Genomic DNA, 14,952 nt, shown 5'->3' with positions numbered 1-14,952 from the left:
AATACATTTTAGATAGAGGTTGAGAGAGAAAGAGAATGAGATGTCTCGCATTTTCTAGATGAAAACAAATGAAATGGAAGTCCTCTTTTTACACGCCAAAGGATGGTTAAAAAAAAACAGTCCACATGCAAAATTAACTCACTTAATCGATTAGGTACCACAAATAATCAATTAATTGAGCAAATTTATAAGGTCTTGATAAAAAGTAGTACATAAAAATAAATCATTTCAGGAAAAGAGCTTGTGGCGTTTTAGTGTCGCTTGCGGTATTCATAATCATTCATTGGAGACCAGGCTAGAAGGGCATCTAAATGTGTGTCGACTTAAGTCGGAAGAGAAGGAATCTATTTCAGAATTATCGATAATCAAAGTTGTGCCGAGAAACATACTTTCTGATTTGAAATGAAAAAACCCAGAAAGTGTTTCAAATATCAGGCAGATATACAATGAATGTTATTAATTGAGCATCCCAAAAAGAGTTCTGAGGTCGGAAATGCAACTACTTTTGAAACTTTTGGATGATAATCAACATGTTTCAAGGTACAGAGCTTGTGAGGGCAATGTTAATATTCATGACATATTTTGGACTCATCCAAAAAGTATCAAGTTGTTCAACACATTTCCAATCATCCTTATAACTAATTCGAGCACAAGACAAACAAGTATTTGTTTCCGCTTCTAGAAATTAAACGAACAAGACATTTTCGGTTGGATTCGATTTTTTGGAATCTGAGAAAAAAGATAACGTTACATGGGCATTCGGAATATGCAAGACTTTGTTGATTGATCCACAAAATATGCCTAGTGTCATTGTTATCGACCGAGATAATGCCCTTATGAATGCGGTTGGTACCGTGTTTCTGATATCAACTGCATTACTTTGTTAGTATCATATAACAAAAAATGTGAGATCTAAGCTCAAACCCGCAGTTGGCACCAAAGAAAAAATGATGAAGACAAAAACAACATCAAACTCGATGTTGTGGTCGAGAAGATAATGGGTGAATGGACAGATATATTAAATTCATGTATCGAAGAGTTGTATATGGAGAATGTGGTACACTTCAGGTCCTTGCGTGTTGAATATCCCAATTTTCTGAAATACGTTGAATCTACTATCCTTGAAAAGGTGGAAGAGAAAGTTGTATGCACTTGGACGGACCAGATTAGACATTTGGGTTGCACAATAAGCAACAGAGTCGAATCTGCACATGCGACGTTGAAGAAATGGTTGGGTGATAGCAAGGGAGATCTTTGTAGGGAATGGGACATAGTGAACCAAATGCTCCAAAATCAACATAATGAAATTTAGACCATGTTTGGTCGGAGCATTATGGCATAACACCGGTTTAAGGACAACAATCGAAGGTAATTGTTTATATTGATCATGCTTCTTTGAAATATCTTTTTTCTTAACGGGAATAAAAAACGAGGTTGCTAAGTTGGATATTACTCCTACAAGAGTTTGATCTGGAAATCTGGGACAAAAAGAGATGTGAGAATACTGTTGCTGATCACATATCCTGGATGTCCCTGATAGAAGAAATTGAGGAGAAACACCCAATCAAGGATGAGTTTGTCGACGAACGAATCCTAGCTGTGATTGGTGTTCCATGGTTCACATATTATGCGAATTATTTGGTAGGTGGAATAACACCTGATGATTTTGACTATAGCAAAAAGAAAATGTTTTTGCATGATTGCAGATTTTATTTGTGGGACGAACCATTCTTGTAAAAGAAGGGAATAGACGAATTGGTTCGAAGATGTGTTCTAGAGGAAGAACAATGAGATGTCCTCAAAGCTTGCCATGACTAAGAATATGGAGGACATTTTAGTGGAGATAGAAGAGCTACAAAAGTCCTCCAGTATGGGTTGTATTGGCCTACTCTGTCCAAAGACGCTCAAGGCATCGTGAAGGAATGTGACAAATGTCAGAGGATAGGAAACATCTCTAAGCGAAACCAGATGCCCCAAAAGGGTAAGCTAGAAGTAGAATTATTTGACGTGTTAGGAATAGACTTCATGTGACTGTTTCCACCTTCATTTGGTAAGAACTACATCTTGGTGGTTTGTCGATTATGTCTCAAAGTGGGTAGAAGCGGTGGCACTCCCCACTAACGATGCTAGGGTGGTAGTGAATTTCCTCAAGAGCAAAATTTTCTCAAGGTATGGGCTGCCAGGAGCACTCATCAATGATGAGGGTACACATTTTATAAACAAATATATGTCATATTTTAGTCGAAAAATTTGATTCAAATTATTGACACTAGAACCAGATCCTTGTAATGGTGAGAATGTCGAAGTCAGCGGATTTGTATACATGGATGTACTTTTGTGTAAGTCTTCCATAAAAGATGTTGGCATGTCATAGGAAGGGTCTCGCATAGGGATCGAAAACCATGGTGTAAATGGCCTGCTTACATTAAATCCTGGGGGTCTAGGGTTCGAAGGTTGATCCTGAGTCACTGTAGAGGAAACATTCGGTATACTCTACGCGTTCGAGGGTATGGCCATTGAAACTGTTGCAGAAGGAATTTTCGTCGAAACTATTGATGTGGGAATGACCGTTGTAACCTGATTAGTTGGTATGGCATCGGTCGTGGTCGCATCAATCGTGCTTCCTCCTATCGGAGGAGGAGTTTGTTCTGCATTGCTGTTGGGAGGATTAACCATCTTCCTATTGTACTTTCTTTTTGGTATTTTTTCGTTGGTGTTGACTAATTTTCCGCTCCTCAATCTCATATAACAATGTTAAACAATATAATAACAATGCAAAAGACAAGAAAACACAAATAAATGTGTGACTCGAAACTTAGACACAAGTCCCACTGGGCGTGCCAATTTGTTTACGGTGGAAATTCGTAAACAAGTGCTAGTCCTCCAAAATAATTATTATTCAGGTTGCTCGCAGAATCGACTAAATTGATCCTAGGACATGGTCTAGGTTTCGAGATTTTTATGTTTGTGTTGTGTTCATTCTTTGGTTGTTGTGTTCAATTTAGGAATAAAAAATGAAATGATTTAAAAGGTATAAAATAAAATGCATAAAGGATAAGGGTTTCGATTTGAAAGGCAAAGAAAGTAAAAAGACTCTTAATGAAGATAAAGATAAACTAGTAAAAGACTTGTAATTTGATTAAAATAATGGTAATTCATACGTACATTTCTCATCACTCATTTATTGGTACACTTTGAGTATGATTGAGGTTTTGTACATATTTGAACACACTAAAATTTAACGCCAAGATTCTAATTTATACTCATTCGACCCTAATGGAATGCCATGTTCTTCGTTTGCATGCTACTCGATCTCTAAGGCCCCCACCCGTCCTTTTTGGATAAGACAGACCATTTGAATTTGAATTTTCTTTTGTTCGAGGCGTCAAACTCAACCAACGTGATCGTCGAAGCTTACTCTCTAAAAAGCTCCAAAATATTCCAAGTCTTTATCTTTGTCTTCGAGGATGCACTCTTCGACAACACTATGACAATATAAAACCTCTTCAAACGCTTGATACTTCGAACATCCTTTATGAGCTAGATGTTACATCTCTCTTCGAAATTTCTTCTTTTCAATAATATTCCCTTTAATCGTTGAAATTCCCAGCTAACACTTGTATGTAGCCTTCCACAAAGACACTACCAAGGTAATCTTTTTTCTTTTCACCGGAATTTGTCAATACCAGTGACAATAACCTCAATCTTGCAAGAAACTTGAAAATTTTACCCAATATTTAAGAACGATTAGTTTTAAGAAGGAGTATCCCTCAATAAATTACAAATATCTCATTATCAAGATCTAAAATCAAAACTAGAGGTTGAAGAAGAAATAAATTCAATTGTAAGAGTTTTTGAACTTTCAAAAGTGAGAGGGCGTTGATTATACAAAAATCACAATGAAAATGTTTTCCATTTATAATTCATTACTTGAAAAATGATGATAAAATGATTTTATATGTGCTTGAGATTAACACAAAAATGGATGGAAAACGTTTGTTAGATTCGAGTCAGGTGCATTTCATGATTTGATTCAAATGAGCAACTAGTGTGAAACAATATATCATAAAGAAAGTGACATATTTTCTTGTGATTAGGTTGTGATTCGAGTCACATGTTCATGATCCGAATCATGAGTTAAGCTTGTTTCGGATCAGACGAGTTAGTGGCTACCAGGAAGTTTGTGATTCAAGCCATGCACAAAATGTGATTCGAATCACATAGTTACATAATTTGAATCAAATGTAATTTGTGATTCGAATCACATAGTTACATAATTTGAATCAGATGTAATTTGTGATTCGAATCACATAGTTACATAATTTGAATCAGATGTAATTTGTGATTCGAATCACATATACAAAAAGTTTTCTGTTTTGCCTATGTTTTGCTTGATTCTGAGTCATGGATATTTAGTGATTCAAATCACACACAAAAAATCTCAAATTTTCAAGTTTTTCAAAATAGTTTTAGATCCCACTTCCCACGTGACTTGAATTTATATCACCTATGATTTTTGTTTCATTAACTTAGGAAATTGGCTTAAACCATCATGGTCAAAATGTCTACTTTATAATGATCGGGGGACTTACCTAAGGCATAATACTCGACTGTTCCTGGAACCCAAAATGATGAGCAATTTTAAAATTGCTAGGCTCGCGACCATTCGTTCATCTGTATAGTCGGAAAAAATATCAGTATAACCCTTCCTTTGACGGGAAACTTTATTTCTTCCTCAATCAAGATAGGGGAAGACATCAGTTTATCAGCGATATTTCCCCCCCTCAAATTCATATGAGAAGAGGGCCTATAAATAATCCTTAGAAGGAGCTTCATCTGAAAGAGATTCTCCATATGTCCCTTCCATTTCTGAATCATCACTCAAAAGAATGACTTTCGGTTTAGAATTTCCACTAACAAAAAGGGAGGAATGCGATTCACACTCCATTCCCTTTTTTTAAAGATGAAGAAGTACTACCCTCCGAATTGCTCTCAACGATAATAGGATTATCATTCATCATAACAAAGTGAAATAAATGCTCGAGTAAAAAGTTGAGGTGAAAAGAAGATACCTTGAAATTTAAGGTCGAAAATGCTAAAACAAGAAGAGGGTCAAAGTATCGAAGGTTTAAAAGAGACAAGGGAAACTTAATCTACAAGATAACGAAGAAGTTTTTTCACTTTCTCTTTAACCTTATACAGACAAAGACAATCGAATGAATCAGATTGAAAGCAAAACTCAAGGACAAATCAATGGTCATATTTCACGTTAGGAATACAACCAAACTTAAGTGTACTTAAGTACACAATAAGCTGCGTCTCATCACCCCATGCCTTTTCAGGTCACATGTCAGGAAAAAACGACGAAACACTTCAATAATGGAATTACATTTAATGCTCACATTCCCATCACACTTTGGTAAAACCAAAGCAGTACATGCCAACAAACGCTCAAACAACCATCCCCAAAGACCGACAAAGACTACCATAAGACTCCTCATGCATCTAGAATGCACGATAAGTCTTGAGGACGACTGTTCGGGGCCGGCCGAATATACTACCCGAGGCCGTAGAAGGCGAGGGGTGGTTGCACCGCAGGTAATACCTGAGGCCGAAGAGGGCAAGGGTGGTCGCCATATCGAATTGAAAGGTATCCTGATGCTGTGCAGGTATGAGATTGCATGGTTGAAGGAAAGCTTATAAGGATTGATGGGTACTACCTATACCAACAAGATGCATCTTCTTTTCGGTACTCGTGTTGGTTTGTGGGGTCAGTTGATAATCCTGAAAGAAGTCTGGGGCGTTACACCAAATGCCTAATTACACGAGGCCCATTTATCTAGCATGCTCTATCGAGCCCAAGGTATAAATACCTTCACAAAGGGTTTTCATGTACACAGTCTCTAATATCCATTTTCACTACCACTATATTGAATCATAAGCTGACTTGGGCGTTGGAGTGCTAACCTTGCATGTACCCCCATTTGATATGTCGTATTGGAGGATAACGACATCTATTCAAGATCAATGTTTCTGGTTCAAGGTGCACCGTGATCCCAACCTTTGATCAACAGTGCTGCATCATGGTAGTGCTCAGAGAACTTTGCTTCACCACAATTTCTACGATTATCTCTATTTCTGGTTCCACAACAGAACATGTTCCCTTTCATCCTCTCAATGAACTAGACGAGTCTTTAAAATTAGTTAATGTTTCTATAAAAATATTTACTATATATATTGTAGAAAAATGTAATTTAATTAAATATATGTTAGTAAATCTAAGAGTGTTTGAATGATATAGAATATGACTTTTAATTTAATTAGAATTTTATGGGAATTCAATGATTCTCTCCTGCTCCACCTGCTGCTCAAATCTCAACCATCTAAGCGTTAATTAATATTGATAATTTTGTATATTAGATCGAAATAAGTAGCTGAGATTGAGTAGAATCATTCAGATATACCAATCGTTAGTTGGTTCAGTGGTGATTGGCGCTGGACTTAGTAGGGAGAACCACGATTCGATCCCTCGCAACTGCAATCGGGAGGGGGCTTGACCCACTTGATGCCATTGCAGAGGATGAAAGTCACATGTTTTTTAAAAGTTGAAAAGAATTATTGAAAAAGACATAGAAAAACTCAAGTTTGATAGTATTAAAGAGAGCTTTAATTTAAGAGTGATATTATTTGTATTCTCCAATGTAATTTAGAAAAGTAGGAGGGTCGGACAAAAAATAAATAACAAGAAAGAAACAGCGAAGCACAGCAAGCAGAGGTAATTTCTTTCTTTTTCTTGTGCGGCGAACAATTCAACAACACCCTTCTTCTTTCCTTCTCGTGCGGCGAACAAAGAAACCCACTTCCCGGGCCGGTCTTCAGGTGCGTGCTTTCTCTCAGATCTCCATTTTCTTTTACCTATTTTCGTTTCCCTAGAGCTTTACAAAGTCGTTATATTCTTGTGCTTTTCTATGGCTATATTTTGTATCACATTTCAACATATGTGGTGATTTTTTGAAGTCGGGAAGGATCCGCGAACAAGTTTGATTCTGTCGTGGATCCTTCCACGAAAGCAAGCAGAAACACCCTTGTTGATGCCATCGACGCGGATCCTTCCTTCCCGACTTCAAATTTAACAACATATGGTGATTTTAAATCTGGTATTGAAACAAAAGAATTAACCAGATTTATTGAAATATTGAGCAGGGGAAAATGACGACAGAATCAAAAGCAGCAGAAACACCCTTGTTGGTGCCATCGTCGCGGATCCTTCCCGACTTCAAAAAATCCGTTAAATTGAAGTATGTCAAGCTTGGCTATCATTACCTTATCACTCATGCCATGTACCTCTTTCTTTCACCACTTGTCGTCTTAATTGCTGCTCAGCTATCAACTTTCTCCCTCAAAGATATCTATGATATTTGGGAAAATCTGCAATACAATCTCGTTTCTGTCATTATTTGCTCCACTCTCCTTGTATTTTTATCAACCCTATATGTTATGACCCGTCCTAGGCCAGTCTACCTTGTTGATTTCTCCTGTTATAAGCCAGAAGAGTCTCGCAAATGCACTAAAAGGATATTTATGGATCACTCCAGGGCAAGTGGTTTCTTCACAGAGGAAAACCTTGACTTTCAGCGCAAGATCCTCGAGAGATCTGGACTCGGAGAAAGCACTTACCTTCCCGAAGCTGTTCTCACCATTCCTCCCAACCCTTCAATGAAAGAAGCTAGGAAAGAAGCCGAGGCTGTCATGTTTGGTGCTATCGATGAGCTCATTTCCAAGACATCCGTTAAGCCTAAGGATATTGGGATTCTCATTGTCAATTGTAGTCTCTTCTGTCCAACTCCTTCGCTTTCCGCAATGATCATAAATCACTATAAGCTTAGAGGGAACATAAAGAGTTACAATCTTGGTGGGATGGGATGCAGTGCAGGGATTGTTTCCATTGATCTTGCTGAAGAACTTCTCCAGGTCCATCCCAACTCCTATGCATTGGTTGTTAGTATGGAGAACATCACGCTCAATTGGTATCCTGGGAATGATCGATCCAAGCTGGTTTCAAATTGTCTGTTCCGTATGGGAGGGGCTGCAATTTTACTTTCCAACAAGACCTCTGATAGGAGAAGATCCAAATACCGATTGGTCCACACTGTTCGCACGAACAAGGGTGCGGATGACAAGTGCTTCAGCTGTGTTACACAAGAAGAAGATGACAATGGCAAAGTTGGTGTAACTTTATCAAAAGATCTTATGGCAGTTGCGGGGGATGCTTTGAAGACAAACATCACCACCCTCGGACCTCTTGTCCTTCCAACATCCGAACAGTTGCTGTTCTTCGGCACTTTAGTTGGAAAGAAACTCTTCAAGATGAAGATCAAGCCTTATATTCCGGATTTCAAGCTAGCTTTCGAACATTTTTGCATTCATGCAGGTGGAAGAGCTGTTTTGGATGAGCTGGAGAAAAATTTGAAACTGTCTACATGGCATATGGAGCCGTCAAGAATGACACTGTATCGCTTTGGAAACACGTCAAGCAGTTCCCTTTGGTACGAATTGGCTTACACGGAAGCCAAGGGAAGGATAAAGAAAGGAGATAGGACATGGCAAATAGCATTTGGTTCTGGATTCAAGTGCAACAGTGCAGTATGGAAGGCTCTCAGGACAATCAATCCTGCAAAAGAGAAGAACCCTTGGATCGACGAAATCCACCAGTTTCCGGTTGATGTTCCAAGAATTTCTGCCATCTAAATGATGCAGTTTCAAATTATTATTTTTTGTATGTATCAACATTAGGTGGAAGTGGGTTTGAAGGTTAGGTTTTGTTAATTCAATTTAGTCACGAGCTTTGGTGTGCTGAGTTTTGCATAAATTTGTTCCCCTGTGGTATGCTGAGTTTTGCATAAATTTATTGCCCTGTGGTAATTATGTGTATTATTGTGTCTGAAATGTAATCCATGATTTTCTTGGTACCATTGCAGCTATGCATTAGCGTTACAAATTCTTTCTATTGAAATGGAAATTCCATAAAAGTAGTTAGCATACAAAAGTATTTTCCCACTTGATTAACAGTAGATGCCTTGAAACTTGGTCATTACATTAGGAATTCTCACTTCTTTCCTTTCTACGTTTAAATCAAGTTAAATTTGTGGATACGAGGGAGGAAGCTGAAGGTCATGTTTCTCAGGTTGGTTTTGAAGCCATTTCACAGGGCAGCGACAGCAGTAACAACATTTTTGATCCAGTAGGTCGCCAGCGGAAACAATATCGTTGAGATTGAGATGCTCCCTGTTGTTGTAAGAAAACTACGATGTCATTAATTATATTCGTTGCAATTGTTTATATTGATAAGCTCTTTCATTTTGGTTATATTCTTTATTTCGTTGCATTTGAATAGGAAATATTTTCTCTCTGGCATAAACTGAAAGTATTTTGCAATTAAGCATCCTTATTATATGATCATGTCTAGCATAGATTACATTCGAATTTCGACCTGATCTGTATTTTTTGGTTTCTTCACACTGTTTTCACATATCGTTCCGTCATGTTGGTTCTGTTTCACTCAACTGTTTGAATAAGGGGAACTAAGTAATGAAAAGACATAATTTGTGATATTATTAGAAGAAACATGTAGCATTTGGTAGTAATAAATCACCTCTATTTGTGATTGGCTCGTATATAGTTTTGTATCGTGATGGCGACAGGAGTTAATAGGGCACTGAAAAGGAATAAAGAGTGTAGAATCTATGTTTTCAATTTTGGTATGCATATATATAATTATATGTGATGGCTGGAGAAAATCAAAATTTAGATAGTTGTGCAATATTTTTGGAAATACAGATAATCAACAACTTTGACTGTTTGAATATTGTCATACTTTATTTAACAATATATTTTTCCATCCTGAAAGGGAGACTCCATCTGTAGGCCCAGTAGATTTTGATAATCTGTTGACGTTTGTTTTATACAAATTTGCTGCCCGCAGCTCACACTCGCTAATCAAATGGTAGTACTGTAGATGCAACATTTCTGGAGACAGAGAAGGGGCCGGTGCTCTTATAGATTTCTGTCACGCTTTTATATCTGCATTTTATAGCTTGAGAAGCACCGATACGTAATAAAACCATTACTCAGGATTTCAAGTTTTGCATGGCTTGCTTGGTTTTGCATCTATATTGTTTCGTGTTCATCGACAATTTTCAAGTTTATTTTTTTCATTACAAATATGTTGTTTCGTGTTCATCGATATTGCTAAGGCGGGAAAAATACATGAAGCCAAGGTGATTATTATTGCAAGATTCTTTTAATATGTGTTTTCTCTTCAAGTGTTTCTCTGCAAGTGATCCATGTCTTTTCTCATGATCCAGTTTGTCCAAATGATTTTGCAGCAGTAACAGGTTATCATATTATGGAGAGATCTTCGGTGATTGTCGTCATCGCGGTACAGCCATAAGACCGACACCAATGATAAGGGCAGTGATTGCAATCTGTGGATCGAATAGGAATGATTCTCCATTATTGAAAGATAAGTAATTTTCATTCAGTCTATTAAGTTTAATTTAGAATTGGGTTATGCAGAGGTTAGGTTGCGAGTTTCAGGTGGTATGCAATGATGATGGCCTATTATTTAATATAAATTGTGTAATTGAGAAAAAGACAGTATGTGTGTTGGTCTGTGTGACTTATGAATTTTGGACAGTTTTGTATTTATAAACACTCTTCCTTCTTGGCAGGACAATATGCAGACTACTGGGGTCAAGTTGTTGACCCAAACAAAACCCATATCTGCCTTGGAAATCTTAGCCAGTCTGGAGGAGTTGAAGGATTGCATTGACGTCCCCGATTAAAGATAAGTTATGCACACACATATGGCTGGACGCGATCTAACTGAATCTTTGATGAAGATCCTCACTGAGAGAGGGTATATGTTCGCCACCTCAGCTAAGTGGGAATTTGTCCGTGACATAAAAGAGAAGCTTGCATATGTTGCTGTGGATTACGAACAAGAACTTGAAACTGCCAAGAGCAGTTCTTCTATTGAGAAAAACTATGAGCTTCCTATTTAAAAACATAGCCTATATAGGTATTGCATTCATGTTCAACTCTACATGGATAAGTATTTGCAAGTATAATTATTATCTACATGGATAAGTATTTGCAATTATAATTATTAGTATTTGGTTGCATCAGGACTGCGGACCTCTTATCATCATGACTGCATCATTCAATGCCTTTCGTTGTTGATGCATCATATTCAACAACAAAGGTTGTTGCATCTACATGCTTATCTATGTCGATGATATTATCCTCACTGGTTCCTCACCTATTATGATTCAACAACTCATTACCAAACTAGACAGTGTTTTCTCTCTCAAACAACTGGGTGATCTAGACTATTTTCTTGGAATTGAGGTTAAGCGCACTTTCAATGGTAATTTACTGCTGTCTCAAGGAAAATATGTGAGAGATCTCCTGCAGAGAGCAGAGATGGATGGTTGCAAAAGTATTACTACACCTCTCCCAGCTGCAGTTAAACTCTCTAAAGCTGGTACTGATTTCTTTGAAGATCCAGCACTTTACAGGAGCATTGTAGGTGCTCTACAATATGTTACCATTACCAGACCAGAGCTCGGTTACTCTGTGAATAAGGTGTGTCAATTTATGTCTCAACCTCTGGTTTCTCATTGGTCTGCCGTAAAGAGAATCTTAAGGTATCTTAAAGGTACAAGTGATTATGGATTGGTGTTCAAACCAGCTAGTTCTGCTGCTCCTATTCATCTCAGGGCCTACTGTGATGCTGATTGGGCATCAGATATGGATGACAGACGCTCAACTTCTGGTGCTTGTGTATTTTTGGGACCTAACCTCATCTCTTGGTGGTCTAAAAAGCAAACTCTTGTTGCCAAGTCTTCTGCTGAAGCAGAATATCGCAGCCTTGCTCTTGCTGCCTCTGAAATTCTTTGGGTTCAATCGTTGCTTCACGAATTGTGTTTGCCTATTCCTACTCCTGTCATCTATTGTGATAATCAAAGTACAGTTGCTCTTAGCCACAATCCGGTGTTGCATTCAAGGACAAAGCATATGGAGTTAGACATATTCTTTGTCAGGGAAAAAGTACTCAACAAATCGCTATTAGTTGAACATGTTCCTGCACAGTTTCAAATTGCAGATATTCTCACAAAATCTTTGGCTCGTCCTCAATTTTGTTTCCTTCGAGACAAACTCAGAGTGTCAAACACCACTGAGTTTGTGGGGGGAGTAATAGAGAATATGATGAGTCCTGTTTTTCACTACACTTCCACTAGTGGATGTTAGGCTTTAATTTCATAGAATAAGAAAAGTCATGTTTTGCATTAAACTTCCACTAGTGGAGGTTGGGCTTTAAACTAATAGAATAAGGATGGTCATCCTTAAATGTAGAATTTGAATGATCAAACTTTTCTTGTATAAATAGAGCACCATGCTCCATTTCAAAATCAATCAAAAACAGATTCACATTATATAAATTTCTGAATCTGTTACCCGCTGATGTTTTCAGGAGAGCCAAAATTCAGTCTTTATGGGTTTGGCATCAATCTAATTTACGATATGGAACAGGTACTTTACGCATCTAAATCCAAGAATTTTCTGGTTGGTACTGCTCTGCCTTCATTGGAACGAGGCCAGCCGCTTCTGATCACAACCTCTGGTGGAGTGACACTCGCGCCAATGAGAATTAACTATGTGAGAGTTAAGGTGGCTGACGTCATTCGCAATGTGAAGATAGTTGTGCACAGTGTGTATTTGCCATTTCCGCATATCAATCCTGTTGCGGCTGCTTATGACTCTAAATTGAAATTATCAGATCAACTGTATCAGATGCTGCAGGTTTGGTGTCGGATGGAACCTGTTCTGCTTTTGATGGGCGTGGAGGTTGTGCTGCTGGCTTCACTACTGCAGGTATGTTACTATCAGGTATAATGTCTGATGATGTCTCTGTTTTTTTTTTGACAGATCAAGGATTCATGGTGCGAGTTTGGTGCCAGCCCTCAAGGATTCATTGTACCATTGAGCCTCAAACTCTTCACAAAGTAATGGAATAGATTGTTGTATAATGGAATTTAGATAAGACATATTTTATCTTAAGTTCCAGCTGCTACAACTCTCTTTCATCTTTCTTTTTTAAATTGTTGTTAGAAAAGCTTAGAGGTCTCTGCTTAATTAATATAAAAGACTAGAGCATTATATTCTTGTAGTTCACTCAGTATGAAATTGGTGTGGGAGATTGAAGATTGTTTCATTTAAATTTTTATTGAACTTCTTATTATTTATGGTCATGATGTATTATTGTTCTTGAATGAGCTTAGTTTTAACATTTGGCTTCTGATTAATGTTATGTGGTTAAAAAGTTTGAATGATCATGAGTTACATTTTTGGGGTGAGTTAAGGATGTTGATTATGCTAATTATTATTATGTTAATGCAGATTTTCTGTGACCAGTGATAGTCGAGCTTTTCTATTTATCGATCTATTATGTGTAAAGGAAGTTGTGCAGAAAAATATAAATAATATAAACTTAGGCAAATAGAGAGACTTTAATCTATCTCAAATACTTGCAGGACCATCATATAAATTTTTGCCACAGAAAATGCACTGAGTTTTGTATTGGATTTGTTTATGTATATGACCTCTTTTTTGTTTCGTAGGCAATCTTCACAAATCCACTGATTTCATATTTCTTACCAAATGTGAACATTTACTTCATTGATTTTCAGTTTCATTTTGACTATCAAAATCTGGACTAGACAAACATTTCAAATTATCTTCTAAAAACCAAGAGGTAATGTGCAATACTCTTTTAATATTTTTTGATTTCCTGTGAACCATGTATATTCTAGATACATATTGAATACATCACACTTTTATGTTTTCAGTATGAGTGCAACATTTGTGAAACACTTTGAATCATAAATGAGATATTAAGTGTGCAACTTATGCTTCAATCTCTATGATGCAGGCGTGACAGCAATATTCTTTTGATACTGTTATGAAAAATCAGTGGTCTTACTCAATTAGTTGTGTTGCTGACCAAGAATTCAAGACTATATAGTTTTTATAAGTATTTTTCAATTTATTTTTAAAAAATTACAATTATTCTACTTTCCAAAACAACTATCTCTAAAACTTTTAAAACTTCTTCTACTCATGTACTAAAAAATTCATTAAAATATAAAGCGGACGTACCACACCAGTACTTATGTGAACGTACAATTGTGTGAACACACTGGTAGTCATACCAAAAATCGTGTAAATACATGAGTTTTTATATTTTTTGTACAATTAAAGAAAAATAAATGTAAAACTTACCTAAGATGTACTGAAATTTCATTTTTTATATATTTTAAATTATAGTTCAAAATTTAATAAATACAATATTAAACTATTCATTTCAAATCATAATGCTTATACAACAAGGGAACTATGCGCGCTATTATAATTTCGATATGTTGAAACATAACACTCATACTATTAAAGCCACATTATAGAATTATCGATGAAGCATATGAGATTTCCAAATCTAAATGAAAACTCAAGATATTATGGGTCCAACCATCATTGAAGTATAACTTAGTTCATATATTACTATTTCAATCACTAATGAAACATATTTAGCCATTGGAAACGAAAACAAATGATTATGGTTCCAAATTATAAATGAAGCATATCACACATAAGCATGAACACAAGCATTATCAAAGCATCACCATAATATAGAGCTTTAAACTAATTTTCCAAGAGAATTTCTTCACCCACCTCCCAACCTTCTTGGCCACCTCTGGTGAATTTACCACAATACCCCTTGTTTCGGAAGTTCATTTCCGAAACTGTACTTTTTTTCTTGAAAAAGGTGTTTTCGGAAATGAACTTCCGAAAACGTGTTTTTTTTAATATAAAATATTGATTTCGGAGATGCAT

At 36.7% G+C, this 14,952-nt stretch overlaps 2 protein-coding genes across 4 annotated transcripts; both read left to right on the top strand.

Annotated features, from left to right (window-relative positions):
• Window positions 1-6,706: 6,706 nt before the first annotated feature.
• On the top strand, window positions 6,707-8,972 carry LOC131596712 (3-ketoacyl-CoA synthase 11-like). The gene is made up of 2 exons (XM_058869453.1): window positions 6,707-6,879; window positions 7,204-8,972. Exon 2 carries the CDS (start codon window positions 7,210-7,212, stop codon window positions 8,746-8,748), a length of 1,539 nt encoding a protein of 512 aa, XP_058725436.1. The 5' UTR covers window positions 6,707-6,879; window positions 7,204-7,209; the 3' UTR covers window positions 8,749-8,972.
• A 150-nt stretch (window positions 8,973-9,122) lies between these two features.
• On the top strand, window positions 9,123-14,677 carry LOC131596713 (uncharacterized mitochondrial protein AtMg00810-like). 3 transcript variants are annotated; one of them, XM_058869454.1, is made up of 6 exons: window positions 9,123-11,080; window positions 11,188-12,111; window positions 12,595-12,909; window positions 12,991-13,067; window positions 13,752-13,816; window positions 13,994-14,677. In XM_058869454.1, exons 2-5 carry the CDS (start codon window positions 11,278-11,280, stop codon window positions 13,804-13,806), a joined length of 1,281 nt encoding a protein of 426 aa, XP_058725437.1. In that variant the 5' UTR covers window positions 9,123-11,080; window positions 11,188-11,277; the 3' UTR covers window positions 13,807-13,816; window positions 13,994-14,677. The 3 variants fall into 3 exon arrangements, 1 of the variants encoding a protein (XP_058725437.1); XR_009282360.1 differs by lacking the exons at window positions 13,752-13,816; window positions 13,994-14,677 and having other exon boundaries at window positions 11,188-12,594; window positions 12,842-12,909; window positions 12,991-13,051; XR_009282359.1 differs by lacking the exons at window positions 13,752-13,816; window positions 13,994-14,677 and having other exon boundaries at window positions 11,188-12,594; window positions 12,842-13,718.
• The last annotated feature ends 275 nt before the right edge of the window (window positions 14,678-14,952 follow it).

The sequence above is a fragment of the Vicia villosa genome, linkage group LG4 (assembly GCF_029867415.1).
Source record: "Vicia villosa cultivar HV-30 ecotype Madison, WI linkage group LG4, Vvil1.0, whole genome shotgun sequence".
In the NCBI taxonomy this organism is placed as follows: Eukaryota; Viridiplantae; Streptophyta; class Magnoliopsida; order Fabales; family Fabaceae; genus Vicia; species Vicia villosa.
This window is presented reverse-complemented; position numbering and strand designations above follow the sequence as displayed.

Excerpts from the sequence above, each read along its gene's own strand:
- LOC131596712 (XM_058869453.1), top strand. The coding sequence starts at position 7,210 with ATGACGACAGAATCAAAAGCAGCAGAAACACCCTTGTTGGTGCCATCG.
- LOC131596713 (XM_058869454.1), top strand. The coding sequence starts at position 11,278 with ATGCTTATCTATGTCGATGATATTATCCTCACTGGTTCCTCACCTATT. Across the intron at positions 12,910-12,990 it reads TGCTTTTGATGGGCGTGGAG|ATCAAGGATTCATGGTGCGA; the intron begins GTTGTGCTGCTG and ends TTTTTTTGACAG. Across the intron at positions 13,068-13,751 it reads AGCCTCAAACTCTTCACAAA|TTTCATTTTGACTATCAAAA; the intron begins GTAATGGAATAG and ends ATTGATTTTCAG.